This window comes from Malaya genurostris, chromosome 3 (genome assembly GCF_030247185.1).
Source record: "Malaya genurostris strain Urasoe2022 chromosome 3, Malgen_1.1, whole genome shotgun sequence".
Taxonomy (NCBI): Eukaryota; Metazoa; Arthropoda; class Insecta; order Diptera; family Culicidae; genus Malaya; species Malaya genurostris.
This window is the reverse complement of record NC_080572.1, coordinates 58,735,113-58,752,924: the sequence shown is the minus strand read 5'-3', so window position 1 is coordinate 58,752,924 and position 17,812 is coordinate 58,735,113. Positions and strand designations below refer to the sequence as shown.

Below are 17,812 nucleotides of genomic sequence, written 5' to 3'. Positions count from 1 at the left end.
AAAGAAAAGTGTAACGGTTTTATTCGGAATTCCTGAATTTGTTGCCTAGGTAGTTCCGGCTCCGGAACTATAGGGTGTTTCGGTTTTTAGCAATGTTGCAAATATTAGCTAGAACTATTTTCAAAGACTTAGGTTTAAACGAAAGGTTTCATGATCTCATACGAAATTCCTTGATTTCATCGAAATAAGAGCTCCAGCAGCCGAATTACCGTCATATAAAGCGCACCTGTACGACCATGTGCTCGTGCCGATGAAGAAAACACAACACCGCTTATTCGAACAATGCACACAGCAAGCCGTGGTCGATTTTATGCACGCGGTAAAGGAAACGAAAACCGAAGCTCAGATTCGAAACCTCAACCGAGTTCATTGGCATCGAGCACGCATGTGCACGTGTTGAAAAACAGAATTACGGTGCAGGTACGAATGATTGTTACCGGTGAGTGATTTTGGTTGAGCACGGTACTGTGGATATGAAAAATCCGGGAAATACGAGAGGTGAGGCCGTAAGACTGAACGGATTTCAATGAATTGAAATTTATTTGAAATGACATTATCGGGAATTCAAACATCGCGATGTAAGGGAATATACTCAAATGAAAGGTCTTACGGTCTATCAATCTGCTATTGAATTTTTTTTCGTATCCAACATCCGGTTCCTGATTTGTATAATTAAGCGTGTTTGAGTTTCATTAAAAAAAAATAGAAACAATCTTCCAAATTTGACTCTAATCTGTTCACAAATTGAATAGGTTATAATAGTTTCTAACCAAATGAACTAGATTGTTTTTATTCAACGAACGTTTTTCGAAGAGTTCTTCAGTAAAATTCACGGAGATATGAATCATACTAAAAAGATATATAAACACCACTAGGTTGATTACAATAGGTTTGTTGAGCCTTCTGCAAATTATATTCCTGACAGGACTTCTCTTAATTCTTGTCAACAACTGCCCAATTACGAAATATGCATTGGTGAGACAACAAACGAAGATCGTATGAATTTCAAAATAGTTTAAAAGCTAATCCATTCAAAAGTGTACGATGCGTTGGAAAAACATGGTATATGGTATGCCCTATATTTCCTCAGGTTTTGTTATGATTGGCTAGTAGATGTGAGTTTGGCCGTTACCGATTCTATCGTCGCAAACGAGTCATAGTGTAACAGAGGTATTTTGGCCCACCTAACACACTTTATGGATTTAATCGATGTTAAGTAACCCATGTTGCATCAATTTGAAACTAATGACATTAAATTACCTATTGCGGAAGGGGTTTTCAAAGATATTACAACATTTGATGGATATTTTTACAAAGTGGGCTAAAATAAAAACAATTCCAAAAGTGTGCCAAAATATCTCTGTTACCCTATTTCTACATCGAATTAAATGGGCATGAAATGATCAAAATGAGAATGTATTGTCGTCAGAATAACTTACTGATAGGCTTCGAAGTTATATTAGAAACAGGTATCTTCAATTCAATAACTATTGGTGAATCGTGTGCATTTTGGAAGTTTAAAAACCTAATAGTTGGACAGGTTTTGTGTTTTCAATACCTAGCGTCACAAAAAAGGTATCGACCGTTTGTTTTTAAGACAGCTCCAAAAACAAAACAAAAAACACTTCTTAATCCACCTAGTGTGTTTTCTTGTCATTCAAAGTATCATTATTCTGAGATTATATTTTCGGAATCGGAAGTGATAGCAATTTACTTTTCAAATTTGAACAATGAACAATGAAATCGGCTCAGCCATCTCAATTAGGGTGTCTCCGAAGCTCCGATCAAAAATTTGGCTTTCCAGCAATTCTGTTACCTTTTTATAGAGAAAGCCAAAACGGATTACTTCATGATTACTAGATAATTTTGAGATTTTTCCTGATTACTTGGATTATTTGGGAAAAAATAAGAGATTACCTGGACTACTTAGAATTACTAATGATTACTTTTTGATTCCTAATGTAATCCACCGATTACTAGATTACTTGTAAAAATTAGAGTAATCCTGGATTGCTTGACACCTTTGTGGCTTGTTGGAAACCGTTGGTCTTGCGCTCGTTGAGAGTTGCTGTAGATGCGCCTTGTTGTACATTGGTTACAGTTGTTAACTGCAGCTGGTGTACTTTGTTTTACAGGGGATACTGATGGTTTCGTTGAAGGGGATGCTTCATTGTTGTTGGTGGCTGTCACAGGTGTACTGGGGTTGCTTGGGGTTGGTGTGTAGGAAGCACCGTTGTCCTTTGGTGTAGATGTCTCCTTGTTCAGTTTATCACATGGCTTACCGTAGTGAACAGCTTTTCGGCAATATTGACATGTGGCCATCTGATTTGCACGAAATTCTTGTATCCTGACCGAATGTCACATAAGAAGGTATAGGCCTCTTCAAGCGCATGCGTAACAAATGTACGCCATTTAGAATACCGGGGAAAAAGTTCTTCCAATTTTCTTTTTCGATAGAGAGAATCTCTTCGCATTGGAGCATGGTTTTGCGAATATAAGGATCGATGACGCTTGAGGGAAGATCGATGACGCTTGAGGGAAAACTGGATGTAAACAAAATTATTTGTAAATGCACACGTTTAATGTCTAGATGCATTTGCTCCTTAAGCAAACCTTTAAGTTCTCGTATCGAAGGTCGAAATTTGCACCGACTGAAGTCAACAACAATTGTATTCTTCCGTGTCGGCAGTAGCTTTTGTTCGTTTGGTTCACTCGAGACCGTTCTATTATTCACTACACAATACTGTACTTGATTTCTTCCGTCCCGAACGTAAGCGGTTTTGTTATATCGACTGACTTGGATGACATGTGAAAGCGAACTGGTATCACTTCTGTTCCTCTTTATAATATTGTGGTATTCTTCAGACTAATTTACTTCGATTTTTGAAAGAACACGAAAAAGTTTATTGGTTCATCAATTTGTATTACCTATCTCTGAGAAGAGTGAAGTGAGTTCAACTATTGTAGGAACGGCCTTCACCTGATATGATCTGCACACTCTATTATTTTTAGATGAAATTAGATGATTTTTTGCCATTTTTTCATTCTGACTCGCAAGAAACACGCTCGGATACATAAGATATTATAGAAGCGCAAAGAAGAGCACTATGAAATACTACGAAACTTTCATTTAATATGGGTTACCTCTAGTCCCACTTTGCCCCTAGTTCCCGTACACTAAACGTGTCCCATAAATTCGATATTAATAACCATAAAGTAGTCGTTTAGGGGTTAAATTTTTTATCCAGTTAGTACCGAACACTCGTAGCAACCGATTTATCGGCTCCATACGAATTCTGTTCAACGAATATAGCTTCGTGCAGTGAATAACCTTTCCAGTTTTTCCAGCATCTGTGCATTAAATTAATCGAACATTCATCAAAAATATTGTTCGTCGGAAGTTTTTTCGACTATATAGTGATTTTTCTAGTGTTTCTCATCACCCGGTTCAAAAACACGTGCATCATTCAGTGATCCGCCGTTGAAGCAGTCAGGCTCGGGCTCAGCCTCCCGGACGAAAGCCGATCAATATGGGAACCGAAGAGCTACTTTCGGAGCTTCGGCCCCAAAATATTTGCGGCGTCCGTCGCATTACTAAACGCAAAGACGGCAATGTTACCAATACTCCTCTTCTTATCCTATCCTTCGCTGGCTCTCACCGACCGGAGAATGTCAATGTGGGTCTGGTCCGAACGGCGGTCCGCCCGTACTTTCCGACACCCATGATATGCTACCAGTGTGGCCGTTTCGGTCACGGAAGCCGCTCGTGCCCCGGTAAACCATTATGCCTCAATTGCGGCCAGGACCACGGACTAAATCCGGAAATACCCTGTATTCTTCCTCCTCATTGCATAAACTGCAACGGAAATCACGCTACATGCTCTCGGCAGTGTGCCAAGTATAAGGAAGAGGAAAGTATCACAAAAATTGGAATAGATCAAGATGTTTCGTTCCCGGAAGCCCGCGCAATCGTAAAAAGTAACCAGAAAAGTCCAACTTACGCCAGTCAGGTTCAGAATCGTCTTATTCCTCAATCTGAGGAGAAGGATAGAATAATTGCTCTACTGAAGCAGGAAAACGAGAAACTCCGTACCGAAAAAGAGAAAAAATCGACCAGTGATGAAAGCAACGTGATCCAACTCCTTAAGGGTGCACTAGAAAATGCCACCAAGGAAATTGCCACAATGCGAGCACAAATTCTTGCCCTGCAATCTTCAAATATTAATCCAGAAACCAGCATGCAGGAACCTTCCAACGCCAGCAGTAGTAGCGAAGGCTCCCCACCACCGAAGCATCCTAACCTTGGATCTGTTTCAACCAAGCCCAAAACCGACCTCCGAGTAGAGTACCCCGAGTCGTCCGAGTAGAGTACCCCTCTATTCCATTGCTTCAACTGTAATAAAAGAGCAACTCTCAAATCCCCCCAGCACATCATCTTCGATCCCAAATCATCTAACTTTACCACGGACCAAATCGCGAGTCTGACTTGAGTTCCCCGCCCACTGTCTCAGCGGTAATGGATATCAAACCACCAAGCATATCATCTTCGATCCAAAGTCATCAAATATTGGCACGGGGCCGATTCATACCAATCAGGTCCCGTTGAGTCACCGTCACTCACCAACCGAGCAATCCTCCATTATAGCACACGGCCGCGATCAGAACGAGCTTCGTAATGCCATCCCTCAACATACAATACCCCAGTACAGTCCGCTTCCCGGTCAACTTATTGATGTAGTCTTGTCTCCTCCCGACCTCCAACGCTCGTCCGAGCACGAGACACCTCGTAATCCAAATCAACGTTACTCAGTTCCCCACGAACCTTTTAAAAATACCCACCTACTGGGAAATAAACTACACAAACTGATTGCGATGATTAGTGGACCATTCCTGATCTTGGGAGATTTTAATGCGCATCACAGAACATGGGGATCCAAATGGGATAGTCGCCGGGGCAATGAAATTGTCAACGTCATAGAAAGCAACCTCGCTATGATATTGAACGACGGTAGAACTACCTTTATACGAGGAAACTCCACCTCATATGTTGCAATGCGGGAGATCTAAGTCCCAATTCCCAAACGTACATAAGGAAATAGAACGGTGAACGATTTCCGCCCTATTAGTTTATTGAACTGCATCGCCAAAACAATGGAACGGATGGTAAATCGAAGATTAATAACCTTTTTAGAGGGTTGCAACCTACTGGATTGGCGACAGCATGCCTTTCGCCAGGGCATGGGAACCGGTTCATATTTTGGTTCACTGAATGAAACTTTGGGCCAGGCCATGAGAAATGGTCTTCATATTGATATTGCCGCTCTTGACATCGAAAAGGCCTACAATACTATGTGGAGAGAGGGCGTACTCCGACAAATCACCTTCGATCGAAAGCTGACATTCCTCCCCCACCTTCGCAAGCTCAAACTAGAAAGTCGCAAATGATTGGTACGGGCTAATGCTCCCGTCACCCAAAGTGCAATATACAGCTAGCTATCTACATATGCAAATCGATCATATTTAGCCGAAACTATTACGGAATCGAAATAACTTGCACCAGCCTAAACAGTCTTAACGTTGTACTAGCCCCACTATATCACGGTTGAATTCGTCTTGCATCAAACCACCTACCCAGTACACCTGCTGAAAGCGCATGTGTTGAAGCCGGATTACTACCTTTCCGCTGGGCGGTTGCCCTAGTGGTAATAAGGAGAATCCTCAGTTTTCTTTGAAAGACAGAGGGAGAGGGTGGTGTTCTTCATGAAATCGTCGACTCCATACACCGCGAATTTGCAGATTCTCCGCTACCTGAGGTGGCAGACCTGCTTTCCACCTGTCGCCGTCCATGGTACATAGGACCCCAAAACATTGATATATCACTGTCAAATACTTTAAAGGCAGGAGCCGTCCCCAGCATGGCACAATCCGCCTATACCCAACTCGTAAAACGACGGTTCTCCAATCACGTCAAACTATTCACGGATGGATCAAAACTCGGTGATGCAGTAGGAATCGGAATTCATGGTATCGGAAATGGCATCTCTCTAAGTGTCCCGTCAATATACTCCGTATTTTCGGCTGAAGCAGCTGCCATGTGTTTAGCTTTGTCCCGTAGACCGAAAGACGTTGCGTTGGTTATTTTTTCCGACTCTTTGTCAGTTCTCCAAACCATAGAGTCCGATGAATCTTCCCATCCGTTCATACAAAAAATTGAAAACTCATGCGACCCACTCGTCACCATCTGTTGGATACCGGGCCACTTAGGAATTCGAGGGAATGAAGAGTCCGACCGTTTAGCAGCCCTCGGGCGAAATGTACAGCACAGTTTCATGAACGACATCCCGGCTGCGGATATCATAAAAAACTTCTCAAGATGCATCACAAACAAATTTTCTGAGTAGTGGAGAAACAGTTCAGGTTGGGTTGGGTTGATCGGAACTCCTGAATCGAACAGAGAACTCTCTCACGTTTAAGAGTGGGACACACGAAGGCTTCACACGCCCATTGCATATCCCAAACCCATCTCCCGCGTTGCTCAACATGTGGCACTAGAAACACCGTTGAACACATTTTGGTTAATTGTCAACTTTATTCAGATCTACATTGTCAACATAATATTCCACTATCTATTAGAGATGTTCTTTCCAACGATCCTGTCCGCGAGTAAGTTTTAATATCCTTCCTTAAAGATGCAGATCTTTACGATGCTTTGTAGCTGCGGGATTTCTTGTACGTTTAATTTTTATATATATGTACGTGTATATGTATTAGTGATGGGCAGAACCGTTAATTTAAAAAACCCGTTCAGCCACTGTAGCACTTCTCCTATGTAGTGACTGAATGCCAAACAGGTCACAACTTGACAGGACCATTGTAAGGATTAATGTAGTGATGGGCAAAACCGTTCATTTTGAAAGAACCGTTCAGAACTAAACAGTTAAATCAAAAGAACTAGCGAAAGAACGAAAGAACTAGTTCTTTGAATTAACTGTTTAGTTCTGCACGGTTCTTTCAAAATGAACGGTTTTGCCCATCACTACATTAATCTTTACAATGGTCCTGTCAAGTTGTGACCTGTTTGGCACTCAGTCACTACATAGGAGAAGTGCTACAGTGGCTGAACCGTTTTTTTTAATGAACGGTTCTGCCCATCACTAATATGTATGTAGTCTATAAATCTAACTTAGACGACTGTTTTTTTTTCTCTTTTAATTTCTCATTTCTAGCACTCTATCACGGGCCATCCGCCACGCTTTAAACAAGCGTCGGGGATGTTCTCCGCGGCCCAACGAAAGCCATCTTACCTGACACAATCCGATTATGTGGTTATGCTGAGTCTTCACGTGGCTTATGATGACTCTACACACATTATGGAACAAATGAGGATATCCCCTTTCGACATCCGTCTTACTCAATGGACCCAGCTTATGATACTCAGATGCTGCAAAGTCACACCTTATTACAACATCAATAACTTTGTTATATATAAATGTTTTATACTATATTAGTTAAGCTAATTTAATTATAAATGTAAATATTTAATTCAAGTGCGGTGAACGACCCAAACGTGGTTAAAGCCGCTAATAAACGACAACAACAACAACTTTTTTATGCATAGGGTACATAACGTTTTATGTACTTTATCTTTCGTCTTCGACTCGTCAGTGAATAACAGGAAATTGTTTCTGTTGTCTTCGTTATTCTGTACCAGTCTCAGTTCATTTGCATTTTACAAGCCAAATTACATCGTGTGATTCGTTTTACAGCTAACCTAGCTGTACTCAACATCGAGGAAGGGAAACAAATTTGTTTTATGTTTAGAAATTTTGGCTTGCAAAGATTTACTTCGTGTTTAATTTCCAGTTTTCCTCAGAAAGTATAGCTCGTCATTCCACCAAAACTTTGCTCAAATCAAATCAAATCTTCTTCGTCGGTTTTTTTTTTCTCTCGTGTTGCATCCAATGCTTGGATTGCTAGCTCAATTTTCCAAATTCCCAGACCTCATTCAGCTCCATCGATTACTAATCCACTTGATGGGAACGGTTGTCTTATCCAATCACTTTTGGTTGCTCTTCAATTTGCATGTTTAACCCTGACCCTTTTTGATTTCGCAGGGATCAAACAAAAGCAAACCCGTTGTCACTCCTGTCTGCATGCCCACGAAGAGAACCCTTCCCCAGCCGAAACTCTTAATCGTACTGAATGCTGGTACACATACCTACTGGGCAAGGATAGGCAGCGAATGAATGGGCTCCCACATCCCCATGACTTCGCCGCACCTTTGACAACTCTGGGTGTGGGGCGTCGGCCGCAGTAGCAGGTGTGATTTTCAACCCTTAAAGCCATCCTGGCGTGAAGCGCGATGAAAAGTGGAAAAGTGTTAGAAAGCCTTTGGGATGAGAAATAAAAAAAAAACAACACGCTGTTCTACGTTCTCTTGTGGGGTAACAATTGGCGAAATGGAGGTAAGAATTGTTCCTGTTGCTGGCTTTTGTGTTCGGCTTACTGAAGTGTATGAACCGGGTTGAATTCGAAGTAGGTGCCGTTTCGTTTGTTCTGTCTCGCACCGTCACGTTCGGTTTAGTTTCAGAAGCGGCATTAACATTCAACAGTTATTAATGCTTGTCACAACAACCGTTAGCGATGATGACGAATGTACTGGATGACACCAACAAAGCAGTTTTTAAAGTGGACAAAGTCACCTGTCGCGTACACTTCTAGTCTGCTAGTTAGGAGGTTCGTGTTTTGAATAACGACTATATTTAATTTTGCATTACTTATAATGTCTTGGGTGATGAATCTTGAATAACAATTCGTTGGTACCTTTTTATTAGAGCTCAATCACTTCCACGGACGAACTAGATAATTGATTGATTGGAGAATATGAAATTAGTTTGATCATAGTTACGGTCCTATTTTACCGGGACGCATGAGACTGAGTCTAGATCGATGATTCAGAGAAAAGGCACTTTTTCACAAATAAAACGTCAAATGTTCAAGTTGCAGCCTTTACTGGTTATCAGTATTCGTGGAAATTGAAATAGTCAGGCACATATCTTCAAATGAACGTTATTAAAGGGGAACCGTGGTCGAAAGTCGATCATTTCTTCTTGTGCGTTGGATGGAAGCAGACGTCGGGGCGAGAAGACGCATTCAAACAGTAGCATCGAAGAGCGCACCTTAAAAGGGCGAGGAGACGCATAAAACCAGTTTGGCATCATTTGGCACTGCGAGCGGATGTGTTGCGGTTGATTCGCAAAGCTTCATGCAACAGAGCTTCTGGTCGTTTGCATTAGAGAGAAAGAAAACGAAAAGTGGACAACATTATATAAAATCAGCCGTTCTAATGGCTCTAAATGTTACCTAAAGAACTATAAAGATTGCTTCTTTGGGAATCTAAAAATAAAATTAGCAGTGTAGTGCAAAACTAAGAAAAATTTGATTAGTCATTTTGCAATTTTCACAGAGCTTAATTCGCAACAGTGTTTAAAATCATGTTTATCCAATCAGTGTTTAATATCTTAGAGAATTATACAATTTGGCCCATCTGAGAGAACACATATCAGTATTGCACCCACGGACAACAGGTCAGCCTGGAAATAGATGACGGAAGTCAGTGGTATCCAACTGAATGCCTTCATAAAAGGTTCTTTTCAGAAGTACCATTATTTTATCAGAAAAAAATATACTGGTTATACATACATAAGAACGCAGGTTCGAGTCCTTCTCTGAGCGTATCTTTTTCCAATAAATCATCTTTTCTGTTAGTTTTTCATTCGTTTGGCTTCTCTAATATACGTTTACGCTCAGTCATTGCAAAAACTGAAGAGTGTCAGTTTTATTCGGATTCACGACATCCAGTTATGTCTCTGACATTACCCAGCTGTACTTTTTCTACTGAATTTCATCTGAAATTGCTTAAGGAGGAGGTGACGAAACATGTAGAAAAATGAGCTACAAATCGTCGAATGTATCAAAAGGTCGAGTGAAACTGAAGGTGGAATGTAAAAAAGGTCTAAGTACTGAGTAGTCGAGATACCAAGAAGGCGAATACGACAAAAGGTCGAATATAACTAAACGACGAATACAACGTATGGTCGTCTACTACCGATGGCCGAACACGACAGAAGGTTGAATTGTGGGAAAGTTGGTAGCAGAAAGAAATAGTGTATCAAAAGAAATGGTGTTGGCCCGAGCCCGAGTTGACTGCCGACCAGCCATCGAATACGGCGGCCTTTCGCATGCAAACCTGTGATCCACTTGTTTGCCCGGTTCACTCAAACATAGTTTGTTTTGCTCTTTGGGTCCAATCGAGTAAAAGCGAGGTCGAACGGCACACAAACCTGTGATAATCCCGTTTGCCCGTGATATTCAATTCACAGGCACAAATCTCCAAATATCAAGGGGAACGTGCCATTTGAGCCAATTTGTTCTGACTACCATTTCGCAAAGTAGAGAATTTTGTCTCTATGGACCATCTAAAGTAACATTATCAAGATCACTGCAAGAAAGATGTTCTTGAAACAAAATGAATGTAATTATTGTAAGGAATAGTGCTTTAACATCAATGAAACCCCCGTAGTATAGTCCGAATTGTTAGCTATCTCTGCAAACTTTTCAACAGTTTTCAATAATTTATCAACATTTGACTACCCGTTTTCCATTGCTCTTATTTCAGCTGTGTTACATAATTAAAGACGCTCAGGAACGCAGCACGAGGAAGGAATAATTCCACAGAATTGTAAACACCACACTAGAGATGGGCAACCCGAGTAAAGTCTAACATCAAAATTAGAACAAATTGATATTTGATTATGATAGCAACATCAGATTGAAATCCTAATATGATATCGACTCATCAAATTTTAAATTAATATCACATTGTGTTATCATTTTGCTGTTTAAAGGCAAAAGTTTTTCGAAACTCAAAAAATGAAAATAATAATATCAACAACTTAGTGAATCCATTGAAATTGAGCAAATTTCAAATGGCAGCACAAAAATACAATGTTAAGTTTCAATGGAAGAATTATTCCTTCAATCCTTTGTTGCCTATTACAAAAATGCTTTGACATCCTGCCGAGATCCTGCAGTTGACCGCAACCATAACCGCGAAGAAACGATTTTTTCAACATTTGTTCAACTTTTACGCAAATAATGCTCTTTCTTTTTAACCACGAGAATATTGGTGTAAAACCACACGTCTGTGAGGCATTAGATAAATTGGCGATCATCGGTACCACGTTTGTCTGAAGCAGGTCAGTCTGAATAGTGGCTTTGGCATTCCCATCTCGTTGATCGTCTGCCGTAGAAGTAGTTTATTTCTTAATTTGATATGAGAAATATATTTGACGTCATCTATTTTCTTCTAGATACGTTAAGTATCCGATCCTGTAACAATTTTTGCGTTCAGTTTTAAAAAATGTTTCGATATTTGTAATCATACGACGTTGCGAAGTTCATTCCAGAAATCGGGGACCTGGATGGCGAAAATAATCTACTCGCCAAACCCGTTTGGAAAATGTTCACAACTTTATATCCAACAGTATGGAAAAATTCATTGTTAATGAAGTTCGAACATCGAATATTGAATGTCTCAGATTTCAGAACCTAGAGCTAATTCTTAATAATACTTTAGTGGCTTAGAGGAACCACCAAGAAAATATATGTTTAATTTGTATATTCCTAAGTAGTCCACAAACTGTGTCCAAGAACCTCTTCAAAACAATTCTTATTATTAGTTATAAATGCTTAAAACTTCATATTCTCACTAACGCTAGATGCTATGAGAAGTATTTTATCAATCATCTAATAGATCTTGAAACTTTAATACACTTTTCTAAAGAACCCGACTAACTAAATCTTCATAATTTTGAGTCACAGAACTAATTCTGCATCAAATGATCGTAAATTATAAGTTTACACAAGAACTAAAAATTTACTGAAGAGATGCTGGTTCTATCTATGGTCAGAAGCGAAATAATCGTTCATTGTCCCAATTAGGCGAAAAAACAAATGATCTGAGATACCTTATTGCCGGATTCCTAATTCACGTTCCCTGTGTTGTAGAAGACTTCCCTGTAAAACGTTCGGTCTTCAGAGTCTCTAAATTCGTATTTGAAAGTGATTACATGTGCGAGTTGTTTAAGATCAAGTAGATAACTCAATTTAATGTTATAATGTTTGAATGCTACATCTTTGGATATGAGAAGGACAATGAGAATATTTTTATACTGTACTCAAACAGCCACACTGCTATTCATGGTGGATGCGGGATGGAAGCGACGCAACGAGTGGGCACTGACAGAAACTACCTGCATACAACTTTGTGACACAACACTGCTTGTCATATAACCGAACATTTTTCAACTCCTGATAGCTAGCGCTTACAGTCCATAGCAATTGCCAAAAGTTCACATTCCAAAGCACCTAAGTTCGAAACCGGATTCTCTCCGCGGTAGTGTGGAGGAGATTGCATGAAATCTTTTTTCTTGCTTGCGACTAATATAGAGATTGCATAAAATCTTTTTTCTTGCTTGCGAGTAATATCGCCTAAATGTATACTATCGCGGACCTTTTATGGCTGTTCTATTTTTAGATTATGCTTGTGACGTGTCATTTCGAGAAAATCTACATCATATTAAATTTTCAATGTGCTTTCACTGAGAGCAAAACTAGTTTCCAGTTTGATGTCACACATCATTTTTTTTTGCTTTCAATTTTGATCTTTTAACCGTTAAAACGACCAAAACGATAGCAAATTATGTAATCGATATATACGAACAGCACAACATCAAATTGAGTTTCCTATTTAATCTCACATTCTACTCGGGAACCCATTCGAGAACGTTTCAAAAGAACTAGTTCTTCTTGAACAATGAGTGAAGAGGAGTTCGGTATAAAAGAACGATAGTTCTCTTTGCTTATCTAATGTTATAGAAGTCATCGATTTCAATGAAAGGTATTAATATACGGTCGCAGATTTTCAGCAAATAGTAGAAGTTTAACATGCTCTTGACCTTTGAAAATGTGATAAAAAGTACAAATCAGGCAAAAGAATAGTTGATGAACTCGCTTTTATTGAGTTTCCTATCAGTATATAGCAGAGGTGGAAATAAGCCCATTTTGCGCATGAACATGTGAATCAAGATTTCCGATTGTGAATCAAAAAACCGAACACCGTGAATTAAAAAATTAGGTAGCAAAACTAAAAGTGCGATTATGTTTTAAATTGTGGAAAATGAAATTGACCTTTTCAAATTCTAAGTAAAACCAAAAGGGTGTAGCCGGGTTTTCATATAAAAACTGCCCCCTAACAGAAAAAAAATGATATACGCTGTTTGAAAGGGTTTTCCCAACATTTTAACTCTTTAACTGCCATATTGGTGGAGTTAGGGTTGTTCTTCGAATTTTCATTATATTTAAATTTTTTAAAAACCTCTTTAGCAAAAAAAGGAATACTTAAGGAATTATGAGAAACCTTTCAGATTTTTTTCCAAAATTTTTTAAAATGTATTTCATGTGAAAAAAATGTTAAAAATTTTTATTCGCACTTACAATTTTGGTGCCGCTCTAGATTTTACATCAAAAATAAATCATTGATGAGTGCATTACGCTGTATTTTTTTCAGTTTTTTAAAACATGTGGACGGGTATAATTGTCATCATCCGATGGAGACGCATGGTATTTAGTTCTAAAATCATATAACACATGCCCTTAGAACTAAATACCATGCGTTTCCATCTACAACTTGAGTTTAGGGCTTTAGAAAGAATTTTCATAAGGAATGATCGGTGAGAGAAACATGAATCAGAACTAATGAATTGACATACATTTAGGTTTTAATATACGGTTTAATGTTTTTATTCATGAACTGATAAGTCATTTCACATTTATTTTACATATATTATATTCAAATCAAATAATAACCATATTTAGTAAATATTCTAAAGGACAATTAAATTATAGTTCTTTTGCAGAAAAAAGTATTCCTAGATACCAAACGCAAAATCAAGGAAAACTCGAAACCAAGCGAAATCTAAAAAACCCATCTTAATCCACCTATTGGTGTGATAATGCCTTTCTCTTCTTTCATAACAGTCTCATGAAAATATGTTTCATACTTTTATTAAATAATTTTGGATACTAATTTTGACACCAATTGATTAAGATTGATTCGAGTAGTTCACAAAAGCATGCTTCAGTGTTTATGTCATTCAGTCAGCATCATTTTTCCAAACTAGTGCTTGACATTTGCGTTGCCTATTTGTATAAGAACAGTGATGCTAATCTAAAAACATACACACAGACATTTTCCGATCTCGTCGAACTGAGCTCCGTTCGAAAGTCGGTTTTTCCAGAAATTCTAATATCTTTCTATAGAGAAAGGCAAAAAGCCTTCTTAGTCCACTTAGTAGAATTTTCATATATCTTGAAAAATCACCATAGGGGGGAGTACATGAAATTTTCGAAATCGAAAAAAAATTTTTGATGCCAAAAGGCTTAGAATTGCATGAAACGTCGAGATTTAGTGTCATCTCGAAAAAAAAATTTTTTGAAAAAGTCGACTTTTTGGGACTTAGAAAAAATATAAAAATTTCCCAGAAAGTTGATTTTTTCAAAAAAAATTTTTTTTGAGATGACACTAAATTTTGATGTTTCATGCAGTTTTAAGAGATTCGGCATCAAAAAAAATTTTCGATTTTGGAAATTTCATGTACTCCCCCCTATGGTGCGTTTTCAAGATCGAAAATTGTCAAACCTTTACCACCGGGCAGCACCCCTTACGCATGTCCGATTTAGCTCAAATTTTGCATGAAGGCTTTTTTCGAGGTGCTTAAACTTTTGAGCACTAGAGCTTAACGAAAATAGACGTGATCCCAAAATTTTGGCACCCTTATATATATAAGAGCGGTAAAAATTAACGTGTTTTGTCGGTTACGTCACATATACCATCATATATCTGGAACCAAAAGTCACAACCATTTGATTTTCGAGCTTGATCAATGACCCGACAGTAGCTTTCAAATGAGCACAAGTTGTCAAAATCGGTTCAGTCATCTCCAAGAAAATTGAGCGCTTAAAAATACAACGCTTTTTGTCGGTTACGTCACTTATACAATCATATCTCCGGAACCAAAAGTCACAGCTATTTGATCTTCAAACTTGGTCAATGGCCCGACAGTAGCTTTGGAACGATCCCAAGTTTGTTAAAATCGGTTCAGCCATCTATGAGAAAATTGAGCGCATTTAAATAGAACGCTTTTTGTCGGTTACGTCACTTATACAATCATATCTCCGGAATCAAAAGTCACAACCATTTGATCTTCGAACTTGATCAATGGGCCGATAGTAGCGTTTAAACGAGCCCAAGTTTGTTAAAATCGGTTCAGCCATCTCTGAGGAAATTGAGCGCGTTCAAATATCTTCGAGAAGTGCACACACATACACACACATACATACATACACACAGACATTTTCCGATCTCGTCGAACTGAGTCGAATGGTATATCCACTATGGGTCTCCGAGGCTCCGTTCAAAAGTCGGTTTTTCCAGCAATTCTAATACCTTTCTATAGAGAAAGGCAAAAACTATCAGTTTTAAGGTAAAATGTTCGTCGACGTTCTGTATCACATAGTATGAATAACCAAGTTGCCTGAAATTGATCAACAAGGCAGCTAAAGTCAAACGGCTTAAGCTCACAAAGATGGAATAATCAAACTAGGATCGGACTGACACTATATCCGTCGAAACAAAATGTATTAGAGGAAATGGTTATAAAATATAACACCTTCTCACTCGTATAATGGTGCGTGGCGACGATATCGTGTTGGCTCATGAATTCGTGTTTTCATTCATTTATGACCGCGGATAAAGATACAAGAAAAGTAATATGTCACCATAAGAAATTAATCAACGGCGTATAAACCACGGTTTTCAACAGCAGCTTGGAGATCCACCTATCATACGTCCAGCTGAAGCTGACGGCAAACATTAGAAAATGGTTCTTGAATGTGATTCGGCAGACTCAAGAAAAACGAAAAGCATAGCGAGCAAGGTGGATAGATCAAATGGAGGCAAAGAGTGGTCATAGTCTGAGCTATATGGAGACGACTTCTAAATACGTAATAAACGGTCTTGAGCTGATACGTGAGAAAAGTACTCCACGAAACACCAGAAAAAGACCACTAAGTGCAAGTAAATTCGATGAAATATATTTGCGAAAGCGTTTGAAATTCAATTTTTATACATAGCTCAGTTTCTCATTCATTCTTAGTTAATATATATTCCGATTGAAGCAATAAAACAATACGATTTTCTGAAACTGTTTAATAAAAAAAAAGAAAAAATAACATGTGGTTTGTATAGAAAATTGACGATGCGAATTAATACGTTCCTTTTGGGTCTTCGGGACTTGCTGCAGGCGCTTCGGCTTGATTTCCATCTGGTTTATAGTATTTCTTAGGACCAGCCAACCTCGAAACCTCCAGACTATCCCGCAAGATGTTGAAGTTAGGAACGAATTACAACCGTCCGCTAGCACACATGTTCACTAATGCATTTCCTACATCATTACTTGGTAAATCAAGCCAGGCGTGCGGGCGTGTGTAAATAACATAAGGAATAAAATTCTTTAATCATTATTAATTACGTCAATACTCAAGCCCCGAGCTCAAGTTGTAGATGGAAATGCATTATATTTAGTTCTACGGGCATTTGATATATGATTTTAGAACTAAATACTATGCGTCTCCATCGGATGATGACAATTTGATGGAGACGCATGGTTTTCCAAATGATTTATTTTTTTTAAGTGTGATATTATACCCGTCCACATTTTTTTTTAATCTGACAAAAATACAGCGTAATGTACTCATAAATAATTTTTTTGATGTAAAGTTTAGAGTGGTACCAAAATTGTAAGTGCGATTAAAAAAATTCGAAAATTTTGAACATTTATTTTCACATGAAATACATTTTGAAAAATTCTAAAAAAAATCAGAAAGGTTTCCCATAATTCTTAAAATATTCCTGAATTTTTTTGCTAAAGAGTTTTTGAAAAATTTAAATATAATGAAAATCAGAAGAACCACCCTAACTCCACCAATATGGCAGTTAAAGGGTTAAAACTTTGGAAAAATCATCTCCAATATAAACCCTTTTAAACAGCTCATATCAATTTTTGTTCTGTTTGGGGGCAGTTTTTATATGAAAACTCGGCTACACCCTTTATTTTCTCAAAAATCGTTCATTTCAAAATTCATTATAATATCTGAAAATAAATATGTGATATGAAAAATATTATCTTTTCATATCACATATTTATTGTAGATATTTTTATCTACTGTGAATCAAAAAATTTACTTATTTCCACCCCTGGTATATAGTATATATAATCAGTCGCTCTTGTATTTTCTTCGTGGAATGCTATAACATTTCTAAAAACAAATGAACGTTTTAAGAAGAAAGTCTCTTCGTTTCGTTGTGGATAATACGTCCAGTTCCGGAACTATAGGGTGTTTTGATTTGTAGATTTTACTAAATAACGTTCGAACAAACTTTTCTGTTTCCTTTCAATGAACAGTTGTTTTCAGATTTCCACAGAAATATTTATGATGGTATGAGTAATATGAAAAAAGCATCATTACACCACCACACTTTGTTGCTTACAAATCAAACAATTAATAGAAATAGTGCATCTTAGAAATATTCTTACGTAAAGGTAAATTTTAGTTTTCAGCCTGATTATAAAACAATTTATAAAACTGTGAATCTTTGGAACAAAAGTTAAACAAGTGGAGAATAATTCAA

At 38.2% G+C, this 17,812-nt stretch overlaps 1 protein-coding gene across 1 annotated transcript in view; it reads right to left on the bottom strand.

Annotated features, from left to right (window-relative positions):
- Positions 1-5,571: 5,571 nt before the first annotated feature.
- Positions 5,572-17,812, bottom strand: part of LOC131433810 (probable cyclin-dependent serine/threonine-protein kinase DDB_G0292550) — a gene marked incomplete at its 5' end in the record, with an annotated part of 48,201 nt that continues 35,960 nt past the window's right edge. Inside the window, one exon of the mRNA XM_058600413.1 lies at positions 5,572-5,696. Coding sequence (XP_058456396.1) covers positions 5,572-5,696 — 125 coding nt within the window. The remainder of the gene's footprint in view (positions 5,697-17,812) is intronic.